This window comes from Carcharhinus amblyrhynchos, chromosome X (assembly GCF_965287045.1).
Source record: "Carcharhinus amblyrhynchos chromosome X, sCarAmb.v2.hapA, whole genome shotgun sequence".
In the NCBI taxonomy this organism is placed as follows: domain Eukaryota; kingdom Metazoa; phylum Chordata; class Chondrichthyes; order Carcharhiniformes; family Carcharhinidae; genus Carcharhinus; species Carcharhinus amblyrhynchos.
Window position 1 is genome coordinate 8,031,351 of NC_137359.1, and position 13,073 is coordinate 8,044,423.

General features: G+C 47.3%; 2 protein-coding genes across 2 annotated transcripts in view; one reads left to right on the plus strand and one right to left on the minus strand.

Annotated features, from left to right (window-relative positions):
• Nucleotides 1–7,054, minus strand: part of LOC145361871 (uncharacterized) — a 70,761-nt gene extending 63,707 nt beyond the window's left edge. Inside the window, exons 1-2 of the mRNA XM_080217856.1 lie at nucleotides 6,900–7,054; nucleotides 2,692–4,105 (exon numbers count right to left, since the gene is read on the minus strand). Coding sequence (XP_080073982.1) covers nucleotides 2,692–3,746 — 1,055 coding nt within the window. The 5' untranslated portion in view covers nucleotides 3,747–4,105; nucleotides 6,900–7,054. The remainder of the gene's footprint in view (nucleotides 1–2,691; nucleotides 4,106–6,899) is intronic.
• The window catches only part of LOC145361862 (uncharacterized), a 66,951-nt gene that overhangs the window by 15,095 nt on the left and 38,783 nt on the right, over nucleotides 1–13,073 (plus strand). The gene's annotated exons all lie outside the window — the stretch shown is intronic.

Here is a 13,073-nt window from a genome sequence, read left to right on the forward strand (position 1 = left end):
GTGGTAGGTGAGTGGAATCGGCTGCCATCGGTGGTGGTGGTGGAGGCAAATTCGATAGGGTCTTTTAAGAGACTTCTGGATGAGTACATGGGACTTAATAGAATTGAGGGTTATAGGTAAGCCTAGTAGGTTGAGATACGATGGGCGCTAACTTGTGGGCCGAAGGGCCTGTTTGTGCTGTAGTTTTTCTATGTTTCTAAACTATTGCCCTGTTCTATCCCTGTAGGTTTATTTCCCTCAAGTGCCCATCCAATTTCCTTTTGGAAACATTCCATAATCTCTGCTTCTCTCTGCCTCGTAGGAAGTGGGTTCCAGATATTTTCCACTCCTTTCAAATGCAAACGAGTCTCAGAGTAGAGACGGAGGCCATTCCACCCATTGTGCCCATGCTGGCTCTTTGAACAAACTCTCCCATTAATCCCTTTTCCAGCATCTGTCCAGTTACCTTCTGAAAGATACAATTTAATTTGCTTCCTCTGACATTTTGAGGCAGTGAATTCCAAATCACAACAACTCGTTCTGTTTTAAAACAAATAATTCCACAATATATTGTGTATGGTTTTTTTTAAACAGGGGATCTGGAGTGAAAGACAGGGTTGTTATTCAAAATTGAGACTGAGTCTTTATTCATGATCTCCACGAGCAGACTGAGTGTGATGTATCCAAAGTTTGGGGACTACTTCTAAAAATAAATTGCATTTCTACAGCTCCTGTCATGACCGCAGGATTCTGAAAATCTTTCACAGCCAAGGAAGTCATTTTGACGTGTGGTCACTGTTGTGATGTAGGAAACTGTAGAGATACCTCCGAGATAAAAATAATCACTTTCATCTATATTCACAGTTGCAAGTAACAAGGTCAATGAAGCCATGTTAAACTTTGGAGTAGGTACAGAGGAGATGTCAGGGGTAAGTTTTTCGCTCAGAGGGTGGTGAGTGAGTGGAATCGGCTGCTGTCGGTGGTGGTGGAGGCGAACTCGTTGGGGTCTTTTAAGAGACTTCTGGATGAGTACATGGGATTTAATGGGATTGAAGGTTATAGATAGGCCTAGAAGGTAGGGATACAATCGGCGCAACTTGTGGGCTGAAGGGCCTGTTTGTGCTGTAGTGTTCTATCATGTGACAAGAATTTCATTGAAGAAATTGATACTGTGTAAAGCTAAATGCCTTTGGGCACTGCTGAATTAGCACAAGATGCTCACTGTTGAAACTAAGAACATCTTCAGTAACTTTGGCAACCTGGAGGACATTATCTTCTCTCAAAGTCTGGCTCAAGAATAAGGCTGATTGTTCGACCTGATCAAGAAAGTAATCTATTGTCTTTCACAAAGTGTATTTTTGAACCAGTGTATCTTGTATGAAAGATTACTGTGATAATTAGCTACCAGTCAGTAACAGATACTTGAACGAGCGGTGAGCCTGAACTGAGTGAATCAATAGTGAGTTAGTAGTTTGAAAGACTGAGTTTTATTTGCTGCAAAATGTAAAATGTTAATTGGTGAATAAGTAAAAGAATGTGCAATGAAGATAAATATATTGGCAAGAGAGACCTTTAAGCTGTGGTTCACCTCAACATTTGTCCAGGGACTGTACAGAATCAGGTAAAGGGACAGTATGAAAGAGTTCGACTGTATTCCTGATAATGAGAGAAAGCGAAACAAGTAACTGGGGATCCAGTTAAAGTAGTCTAATGACAAAATTGCTTTGTTTCTTTACTACAATCATTATCTCCCACTTTGTCTTTTGTTCCAGGACATTCTTGTCATTTAATCTTCCCCGCCGTCTAACTAATCCCCAAGTTACCCCGGATAAAAGCAAATTACTACGGATGCTGGAATCTGAAACCAAAAGGGAAAATGCTGGATAATCTCAGCAGGTCTGGCAGCATCTGTAAGGAGAGAAAAGAGCTGATGTTTTGAGTCCAGATGACCCTTTGTCAAAGCTGGATTTACCCTTTCATTCTGCCTGACACTCCCCCCTTTCCTCACCAGCACCAAACCCATCACATTTTTCCTTCTCTTTCGTTCTGAAGTAGTTACATAAGAACATAAGAACATAAGAAATAGGAGCAGGAGTAGGCCATATGGCCCTTCGAGCCTGCCCCGCCATTCAATAAGATCATGGCTGATCTGTCGTGGCTCAGTTCCACTTTCCCGCCCTCTCCCCATAACCCTTAATCCCCTCTCTTATCAAAAACCCATCAACCCGCTTCTTAAAAATATTTAGCGAGGCAGCCTCCACCACTTCAACGGGCAGAGAATTCCAGAGATTCACCACCCTTTGAGTGAAGAAGTTCCTCCTCAACTCCGTTACATTGAATGTGAAACATTAACTCTGTTTCTCTCTCCAAAGATGCTGCCAGACCTGCTGCATTTTTTCATTTCTTTCTGTACTTATTTTGGTTCTCTTGTAGTGGTAGGAAAACCACTTATTTTATCCTGGATAGTAAATAATGTCCTTTGTCTGCTTTTGTGAATTATTTCAGTGGAAGTGTGCTCTCCCAGGCTTGAAGAGCATCACCCCACTGGAAGCAAAGTTGTGAGACCAGCCGGTCCAGCAGAAAGAGACTCTCCAACCTTCCCACTTCATCGACTGTCACAAGGAATGTGGGTCAATCCTAGACGTGATTAACAGCAGAATCCAACCCCTGGGTCAACTGTGGACTCGCTGGTGTGTCAACAGAGTGGATGGCCGAGTGAATCTTTTCCCACACACAGAGCAGGTGAACGGCCTCTCCCCGGTGTGACCTTGCCGGTGTCTCTGCAGGGTAGATGACTGAGTGAATCTCTTCCCACACTCAGAGCAGGCGAACGGTCTCTCCCCGGTGTGAACTCGCTGGTGATCCCGCAGGGTGGATGACCTTCTAAATCTCTTTGTGCAGTGCGAGCAGCTGAACGGTCTGTCCTCTGTGTGAATGCGCTGGTGGGACACCAGTTCCCAAGAGCTTTTGAAGCCATTCCCACAGTGACAGCAGCCGAACGGTCTCTCCTCAGTGTGACTGCGCTGGTGGACCATCAGTTCGTGAGTGCTTTTGAAGCCATTCCCACAGTCAGGGCATTTAATTGGTCTCTCCTCGGTGTGAAGACACTGGTGCGTCAGTAGTGTGGATGACTGAATGAATCCCTTCCCACAAACAGAGCAGGTGAACGGTCTCTCCCCGGTGTGAACTCGCTGGTGTCTCCGCAGCGTGGATGACCTTTGAAATCTCTTTGCGCAGTGAGAACAGCTGAACGGTCTCTCCTCAGTGTGAATCCGCTCGTGGTCCCTCAAATCCGCAGCAATTTTGAAGCCATTCCCACAGTCAGAGCATTTGAAGGGTCTCTCGTTGCTGTGTGTACTTTTGTGTCTCAGCAGGTGGGATGAATGAGTGAATCCCTTCCCACACTCAGTGCAGGTGAAGGGCTTCTCCCCGGTGTGAACTCGCTGGTGTACAAGCAGGTGGGATGACCTCCTGAACCTCTTTGCGCAGTGACAGCAGCTGAACGGTCTCTCCTCAGTGTGAATGCGCTGGTGGGACACCAGTTGTCCAGAGGTTTTGAAGCTGTTCCCACAGTCAGAGCATTTAAAGGGTCTGTCAGTGATGTGCGTGAGGTTATGTTTCAGTAGGTGGGATGACTGAGTGAACCTCTTACCACACACGCTGCAGGTGAATGGCTTCTCCCCAGTGTGGCTGCGTCGATGAGTTTCCAGCTCATATGGGAATCTGAATCCTTTTTCGCAGTCCCCACATTTCCACCGTTTCTCCATGGGGCAGGTGTCCTTGTGACTCGCCAGGTTAAACAATCAGTTAAATCACACACAGAACACTGGTACGGTCTCTCCCTGCTGTGAATGCTGCGATGTACTTTCAGGCTGTGTAACTGGGTAAAGCTCTTCCCACACTCAGTGCACTGGAACACTCTCACTCGGGTATTTGTGAATCCCGGTGCTTTTCCAGCCAAACTGACATTTAAAGCCTTCTGAAGCAGACAGAATAGAGAAACATTTCTCCTTCTTGATTCAAATGCCAATGATATTCAGGTCCCAACAAATTAGGTGACTCTGCCAGCTCCTGACGTGATGTTTGGTTTGAGATTTCTGTCTGTAAACCCTCACGTTCTGATATCCTGCAAAAGGAATTTACAAAAGTAATTACTGTCAGTACAGGATAGAAATTCAGAACAGACAATTATAGTTGCTATGAAGCATTTCAATGGTCTCTCATTGCTGTGTCTGCTTTTCATAGAATCATAGAACCCTACAGTGCAGAAAGAGGCCCTTCAGCCCATCGAGTCTGCACAGAACACAATCCCACCCAGGCCCTATCTGCATACCCCTACATATCATACCCACTAATCCCTCTAACCTACACATCCCTCGACACTAAGGGGCAATTTCTTAGCATGGCCAATCAACCTAACTCACACATCTTTGGATTGTGGGAGGAAACCGGAGCACCCGGAGGAAACCCACGCAGATACGAGGAGAACTCCACACAGACAGTGACCCAAGCCGGGAATCGAACCCAGGACCCTGGAGCTGTGAAGCAGCAGTGCTAACAGAGGGGAAGTACAAAGGGGAATACGGTAGGATGAGAGAAGAATTGGCGAATGTGGACTGGGGGAGCGCGTTGGAAGGTAGGTCTGCTGAGGAGCAGTGGAGGATCTTTAAGGAGATCTTTCTTGGTGCTCAGCGGAAATTTATTCCGATGGTCAAAAAGGACAGTAGGAGGAGAGGTAATAAGCCGTGGATAACGAAGGAGGTGAAGGAAAGTGTTAAATTAAAAGCGGAGGCATTTAGAGTAGCTAAGAGTAGTGGGAGAGAAGAGGATTGGGAGAGGTTTAAATGTCAACAAACATTGACAAAGAAGTTGATAAAGGAGGGTAGGAGAAACTATGAAGCTGGGCTAGCACTTAATATAAAAAAGGATAGCAAGAGTTTTTATAAATATATAAAAAGGAAGAGGCTGGCTAGGGTGAATGTTGGTCCTTTAGAGGATGAGAAAGGGGACCTAGTGGTAGGGGATGGGGATATGGCTGAGGTCCTGAATAACTTTTTTGTTTCTGTCTTCACGGAGGAGGACGTGAATAATTTGCCGGGTGTTAAAGATGGAAAGGTGGTAGGACTGGAGGGTCTTAATGACATTACTGTTACTAGAGAGGAGGTGCTCGACAGACTGGAGGGGCTGATTGTGGACAAGTCGCCAGGACCGGATGGAATGCATCCGAGGGTTCTGAAAGAAATGGCGGAGGTGATAGCGGATGCCTTGGTGGTTATTTTCCAGACGTCGCTGGATTCCGGGGAAGTGCCGGAAGATTGGAAAACGGCTAATGTTATGCCGTTGTTTAAGAAGGATGCCAGGCAAAAGGCAGGGAATTATAGGCTGGTTAGTTTAACGTCTGTTGTAGGTAAAATGTTAGAATCCGTCATCAAGGAGGAAATAGCGAGGCATCTTGAGAGGAATTGCTTGATAGAGCAGACGCAGCACGGTTTCGTTAAAGGGAAGTCGTGTCTGACAAATTTACTGGAGTTCTATGAGGATGTGTCTAGGGTGGTGGATAGAGGAGAGCTGGTGGATGTGGTCTTTCTTGATTTTCAGAAGGCGTTTGACAAGGTACCTCACAGGATGTTATTGCAGAAGGTCAGGGGACATGAAGTTGGGGGTAGGGTGTTAGCGTGGATAGAGGATTGGTTGTCAAATAGGAGGCAGAGAGTGGGGGTCAATGGGTGCTATTCGGATTAGCGGATGGTGACTAGTGGAGTGCCCCAGGGGTCGGTGCTGGGGCCTCAGCTATTTACCATTTATATAGATGATCTGGAGGAGGGAACCGAGTGTAGGGTGTCGAAATTTGCTGATGACACCAAGATTGGTGGAACGGCAAATTGTGCGGAGGGTGTGGAGAGTCTACAGAAGGATCTAGATAGGCTGGGCGAATGGGCCAGGAAATGGCAAATGGAATTTAATGTTGGCAAGTGCGAGGTGGTCCACTTTGGTAGGAATAATGGTAGGAAGGATTATTACTTACGTGGGGAAAAACTGCAGCAGGCGGCGGTGCAGAGGGACCTCGGGGTCCTTGTGCATGAGTCGCAAAAACCCAGCTTGCAGGTGCAGCAGGTGGTCAGGAAGGCGAATGGGATGCTGGCCTTCATAGCGAGGGGGATTGAATATAAAAGTAGGGAGGTCTTGCTGTGGCTGTATAGGGCATTGGTGAGGCCGCAGCTGGAGTACTGTGTGCAGTTTTGGGCGCCGTACCTACGCAAGGATATTTTGGCCTTGAAGGGAGTGCAGAGGAGGTTTACTAGGCTGATGCCGGAGTTGAGGGGGTTGAGCTATGAGGAGAGGCTGAATAAACTAGGCTTGTACTCGTTAGAGTTTAGAAGAATGAGGGGAGATCTCATTGAGACGTATAAGATGATGAATGGGATGGATAGGATAGAGGTGGAGAGACTCTTCCCGCTCAGAAAGGACAGTAGGACTAGGGGGCACAGCCTCAAGATAAAGGGGGGGTGGTTTAGAACAGAGTTGAGGAGGAACTTCTTCACTCAAAGGGTGGTGAATCTCTGGAATTCTCTGCCCGTTGAAGTGGTGGAGGCTGCCTCGCTAAATATTTTTAAGACGCGGGTTGATGGGTTTTTGATAAGCGAGGGGATTAAGGGTTATGGGGAGAGGGCGGGAAAGTGGAACTGAGACACGACAGATCAGCCATGATCTTATTGAATGGCGGGGCAGGCTCGAAGGGCTAGATGGCCTACTCCTGCTCCTATTTCTTATGTTCTTATGTTCTAACCGCTGTGCCACCAAAGGCTGTAAATCTCCATCCCACACACTCTCCCTCCATTCTCACTCTGCTGTGTCTAATATTCATCCTCCCAATTATCATAAAGGTGCTGATTGAGGCTGATAGACAGATCCATGCTCACCTGTTTCTGTCCTGGACATGGAGAGCTGGAAATCTTCATCAGACAGGTAAGTCTATATGACTGGATTAAATATGTGTGGAATATACAAACTGGATTCACTTCCTTTCCCTTCAGTTGCTGCAAGTGCCCAGTTCCCCCAGAATGAGGAAGGAAATGGAAAGATGAAAACACTCATTTCCTCCCAGATGTTGCCCAGAGGAGTAAGGTTCACTCTGAAGCTGATTGGTTAACTTCCGCATTGTGACGTCACAATGGAACTCTGTCTGAATCAGCCAATAGGAATCTCACTGCAACGTAGTGACGTCTACGGGGTCCAATACGCAGGCCCGGTTTGCCGACCCTGGAGCCCCGCGCCCCTCTACCCCCCGCACCCCCACCAAAAACTCCTCCTGGAGCCCAGGTTTCCAGGCAACCGGCCAACAGCTCCGGCCGGAGCGAGAAGCCGCTCGGTGCCCCACCCCCACGGCCCGGGACTGCGTCTGTGCGAAGGGGACGGTCATGCTGAACTGTTGACCAATGGGAAGAGTTGGAGGACCGGAAGGACTCTGCTCCTCCAGCCAATCAGAGCTCCCCATTGTCTGAATGCGGAAGTGGATCGTGAGCTTATTCCCTTGCACTTATTGCCCATCAAAGCTGTTGCTTTTCTCTCTCTCTGAATGAAGATGGAGCTTCAGACTCCAACTTGCTCTTGTCGCCAACATCTGTGCCGCACCGCAGGGGTTGGGGTGCATTATTGACCCTAATAATCACATTTTAATTTGACGTTTATAAGTTTCCTTTGTACTTTGTTTTTGTTCGGGCTGTTCCCCTTCCTTTTGGGGAGCTGCCCCTTTTACTTTGTCCTAATTTAATTTGAGTTTGTTTATTTGGTTTGACCTTAAAAGAGGCCAACATCTGTGAGTTAAACACTTCCTTTTCTCCCACTTTCCTTTTCTCATTCTGGGGGAAATTGGGGACTGGCAGCAACTAAAGGGAAAGCAAGTGAATCCAGGGAGGGTGCAGATTCTGGAAAGGTTGGCCCAGGTCTCTCTCTCTCTCTTAAAGATGTTGACCTCCGTGGTTCCCTCAGCTTAACACATTTATTTGTCTGGCTGAAAGGATGGCCTCTTTCCTAATGTTCACAATTAAAGGATTGGTTTCCTCAAGAGATGGCTGTTAACCACCCGGCCCAGCCTTTGTGTCATCGGCAAACTTACTGATCCTATCCCCCACGTAGTCATCTATGTCATTTATATAAATGACAAACGATAGGGGGCCCAGCATGGATCCTGTGGTACGCCACTGGCCTCCAGTCACTAAAGTAGCCATCTGTCTCCTACCACTAAGCCAATTATGAATCCACCCTGTCATATCAATGTGGGACTGTCAAAGGCAAATATATTTAACCTAACAACACCCGACATAGAATCCTGCAGTGCAGAAGGAGGTCATTCAGCCCATCGAGTCTGCACAGTCCCACCCAGTCCTATTCCCATAACCCCATGCATTTACCCTAGCTAATCCCCACACCGTGGAGATTCCTATTGGCTGATTCCGGCAGGGCTCCGTTGTGACATCACAATGCAGAGTGCTACGACTGAGCGTCATTGGTGGAGGGAGTGACCACTCCAGCCCCAGACAGCTCCCACAGCTTCTTCACAGCCTTTTCCAAGCTCGCTGTTCAAGTTGACTGCCTTCACTCTCAAGGTTTCCAGCCTTTCAACATAGAGACCGTTGAGAATTCCTAGCTCCAAGCTAGACTAATCTTCCAGCCTTTTTCCCCCCCGCTCCCACCCTCCTTGCATGGACTACAAACTATCCAGGTCCCTATCTGCAATGATCCACTGAAAAACATCCAGATACATTAAACAAAAGAATCTTTTGAATCCCCACAGCCCATGTCCGTGACAACCTGGCATAATCGGGAGGTTGCAAACATAAATACAAACTGATTATAAGTGGTCTTCAAAACACTGCTGGATCCTGTGATCCAAATGAAACATGGAACCAGAATTTTGCTACAAGGCTCACGAGAGCATCAGTCCACTGGAAGCAAAGTCATGAGACTGGCCAATCCAGCAGAAAGAAACCCTCCAACCCTCCCAACTGTCCGAATGAACATGGTTCAGTCCTGGCTGTGATTAAAAGCAGGAATAACCGCAGAATCCAACATCTGTCATCACTTGTGAACTTTCTGGTGTTTCTGCAGACATATTAATTGCGTAAACCTCTTCCCACAATCAGAGCAGGTGAATGGCCTCTCCCCGGTGTGTAGTCTCTGGTGTGGCGACAGGTTTGCGAACTGAGTGAATCCTTTGCCACGCTCAGTGCAGCTGAATGGTCTCTTCCCCAGTGTGAACTTGCTGGTGTGTCAGCAGATGCGATGAATCACAGAATCCCTTCCCACACTTGGAGCATGTGGACGGTCTCTCCCCGGTGTGAACTCGCTGGTGCGTCTGCAAGTTCCACGAGCAAGTGAATCCTTTCCCACAGTCAGAGCAAGTGAACAGACTCTCTCCACTGTGAGCTCGCTGATGTGTCCACAGGATGGCTGATTTACTGAAACCCTTGCCCCACACACACACACACACACACACACACACACACACACACACAATAGGTGAACAGTCTCTCCCCAGTGTGACTGCGTTGATGAATCCCCAGATCAGACGGGGGCACAGAATCCCTTCCCACAGTCCCCCACATATCCCCGGTTTCTTCATGGTGCAAGTGTCCCTGTGTCTCTCCTGGCTTAATGGGCAACATGAAAGCTCAGTGACTATCACTGTTTGCTGTGCAGTTACAGGGACCCGGGTCAGATCTCCGGCTTGGGTCGGTGTCTGTGGGAGTTTGCACATTCTCCCCGTGCTTGCGTGGGTTTTCTCCGGGTGCTCCGGTTTCCTCCCACACCCCAAAAACGGCTGATTGGTGTGGATACATTGGATCTCCCTTAATCTGGCGCACATATAATTCTCTAAATCTGTACCCCTTTATTGTGGAGTCCACTAGATGTAGACAAAAGTCGTAGGTAGAAGGATTGGAATGAGGCACTCACTGAGTGTCAAAATGGGCGGCGTGGGCTTGTAGGGCCAAAGGGCCTGTTTCCTGTGCTGTGTTGTTCTTTGCTCTTTAAGGTCTCATCCACCCAAAGAACACATGTACGTCTTTCCCCGCTTTTTCAGGATGTGTAACCAATTAAATATTTCCCAAAGTCAGTGCACTGAAATGCTCTCACTCGGGTGTGTCGGTGCTTTTCCAGTCACACTGATGTTCAAAATCTTCTGTAGCAGACAGAACAAACATTTCTCCTCCTGGACTCAAAGGTCGATGATGCTCAGATCCCAATGAATCGAGTGGCTCTGTCAAATGCTGATGTGACCTTTGTTTGGAAAATTGTGTCCATGTAATTTCCATCTTCCAATATCCTGCAAAAGGAGTTTACAAAAACTATCAGTACAGGACAGAAATTTAGAACAATCAATTCTAGTTTCTATGGAATATTTCTTCCACTCTCATTCCCCAAAAGCTGTAAATCTCTCTCCCTCCATCCTCACTCTGCTGTATCTAATATTCACCCCCCCAATTCTCCTGAAGGTGCTGATTCAGGTTGATTGACAGATCCATGCTTCCTGTCCTGGACACACACAGTTGAAAATCTCCATGCAGGCTACCAGACAGATATATGTCTATATCACTGGACTGAAAGCTGTGTTTAATATGTCAAGACCCCAGCGAGTTCGCCTCCACCACCACCGATGGCAGCCGATTCCACTCATTCACCACCCTCTGAGTGAAAAACTTACCCCCTGACATCTCCTCTGTACCTACTCCCCAGCACCTTAAACCTGTGTCCTCTCGTAGTGACCATTTCAGCCCTGGGAAATAGTTTCTGAGAATCCACCCTATCTATACCTCTCAACATCTTATTAACGTCTATCAGGTCACCTCTCAATCTTCGTCTCTCCAGGGAGAAGAGACCTAGCTCCCTCAACCTATCCTCATAAGGCATGCCACCCAATCCAGGCAACATCCTTGTAAATCTCCTCTGCACCCTCTCAATAGCTTCCACATCCTTCCTGTAGTGAGGCAACCAGAACTGCGCACAGTACTCTAAGTGGGGTCTGACAAGGGTCTTATAAAGCTGCAGCATTATCTCCCGACTCCTAAACTCAGTCCCTCGATTAATGAAGGCTAGTACACCATACGCCTTCTTGACCACATCCTCCACCTGCGAGGCCGATTTAAGAGTCCTGTGGACCCGGACCCCAAGGTCCTTCTGATCCTCTACACTGCTAAGAGTCTTACCCTTGATATTGTACTCCTTCATCCCATTGGACCTGCCAAAATGGACCACTACACATTTACCTGTCAACCCTTGTTGACAGAATTGCTCAACAGAGAGTTGGCATGGACTTGAGCTACACCTGAAGTATACCAATTTGGTGTCTTTTTTGGTTTGATCTCTTTACCTGAGGAAGGATATTCTTGTCATCGAGGGAATGTTAAGTAGGCTGATTCCTGCGATGACAGGTCTATCAGAAGAGACTAGGGATCAGGGTATTGAATTCAATGATCAGCCATTATCAAAGTGAAGGGCAGAGCATACTCAAAGGACCTGGGCCAACCTTTCCAGAGTCTGCACCCTCCCTGGATTCACTTCCTTTCCCTTCAGTTGCTGCAAGTCCCCAGTTTCCCCCAGAATGAGAAAAGAAATGGAAAGGGGGAGAAAAGAAAGTGATTTACTCACAGATGTTGGAGAAAGGAAGATGTTTTAGCCTGTCTGAAGCTCAATTCTCATTCACACAAAGCCCACACTCTGATTGGCGTGGCCAATCCACCTAACCTACACATCTTTGGACACTGAGGGACAATTTAGCATGGCCAATCCACCTAACCTACACATCTTTGGACACTAAGGGGCAATTTAGCATGGCCAATCCACCTAACCTGCACATCTTTGGACACTAAGGGACAATTTAGCATGGCCAATCCACCAATCTGCACATCTTTGGACACTAAGGGACAATTTAGCATGGCCAATCCACCTAACCTACACATCTTTGGACACTGAGGGACAATTTAGCATGGCCAATCCACCTAACCTACACATCTTTGGACACTGAGGGACAATTTAGCATGGCCAATCCATCCTAACCTACACATCTTTGGACACTAAGGGGCAATTTACCATGGCCAATCCACCTAACCTACACATCTTTGGACACTAAGGGACAATTTAGCATGGCCAATCCACCAATCTGCACATCTTTGGACACTAAGGGACAATTTAGCATGGCCAATCCACCAATCTGCACCTCTTTGGACACTAAGGGGCAATTTAGCATGGCCAATACACCTAACCTACACATCTTTGGACACTAAGGGGCAATTTAGCATGGCCAATCCACCTAATCTGCACATCTTTGGACACTAAGGGGCAATTTAACATGGCCAATCCACCTAACCTATACATCTTTGGACACTAAGGGACAATTTAGCACGGCCAATCCACCCTAACCTCCACATCATTAGACTGTGGGAGGAAACTGGACCACCCAGAGGAAAACCAGGCCGACACAGGGAGAACACGTAAACTCCACATAGACTGTCACCCAAATCCAGAATTGAACCAGATCCCTGGCGCTGTTTCCAAAGCTTTACATTGGGTACAGGGCTGCAGATGAAGTGGTATGTTGCGCTCAGAAAAACTACTGTTGTTCGACCAGAATCTAGAACAGTCAGAATATACCCAGCCTATTGACGAATTAGTAAACTCTTAGTACGTAGGGAATTTGGGGAAGCTCATTCAACCACAAAGTGATGCCTCCTCTGAAGCAGACCACTGCCCATGATTAGCTAAAGTCAAATAACAGTCATTATAGAATCCCTACAGTGCAGAGAGGTGATTCTGCACCATCTCACCAACACAGCATCCCACCCAGGTGCTAGCCCCTTAACTTCACTTATTTTCCCCACAAATCCCCATAAATTTCACATCACTGAGGGGCAATTTAGTGTGGCCAATCAGCCTAATCTGCACATATTTGGAATGTGGGGAGTAACCAGAGCACTCAAAGGAAATGCATGCAGACACGGGGAGAACTTGTAAATATAACACAGTCACCCAAGGCCAAATTTAACCCAGGCCCCTGGCGCTGTGAGGTAGCAGTGCTGATCACTGTGCTGCCACTGCAG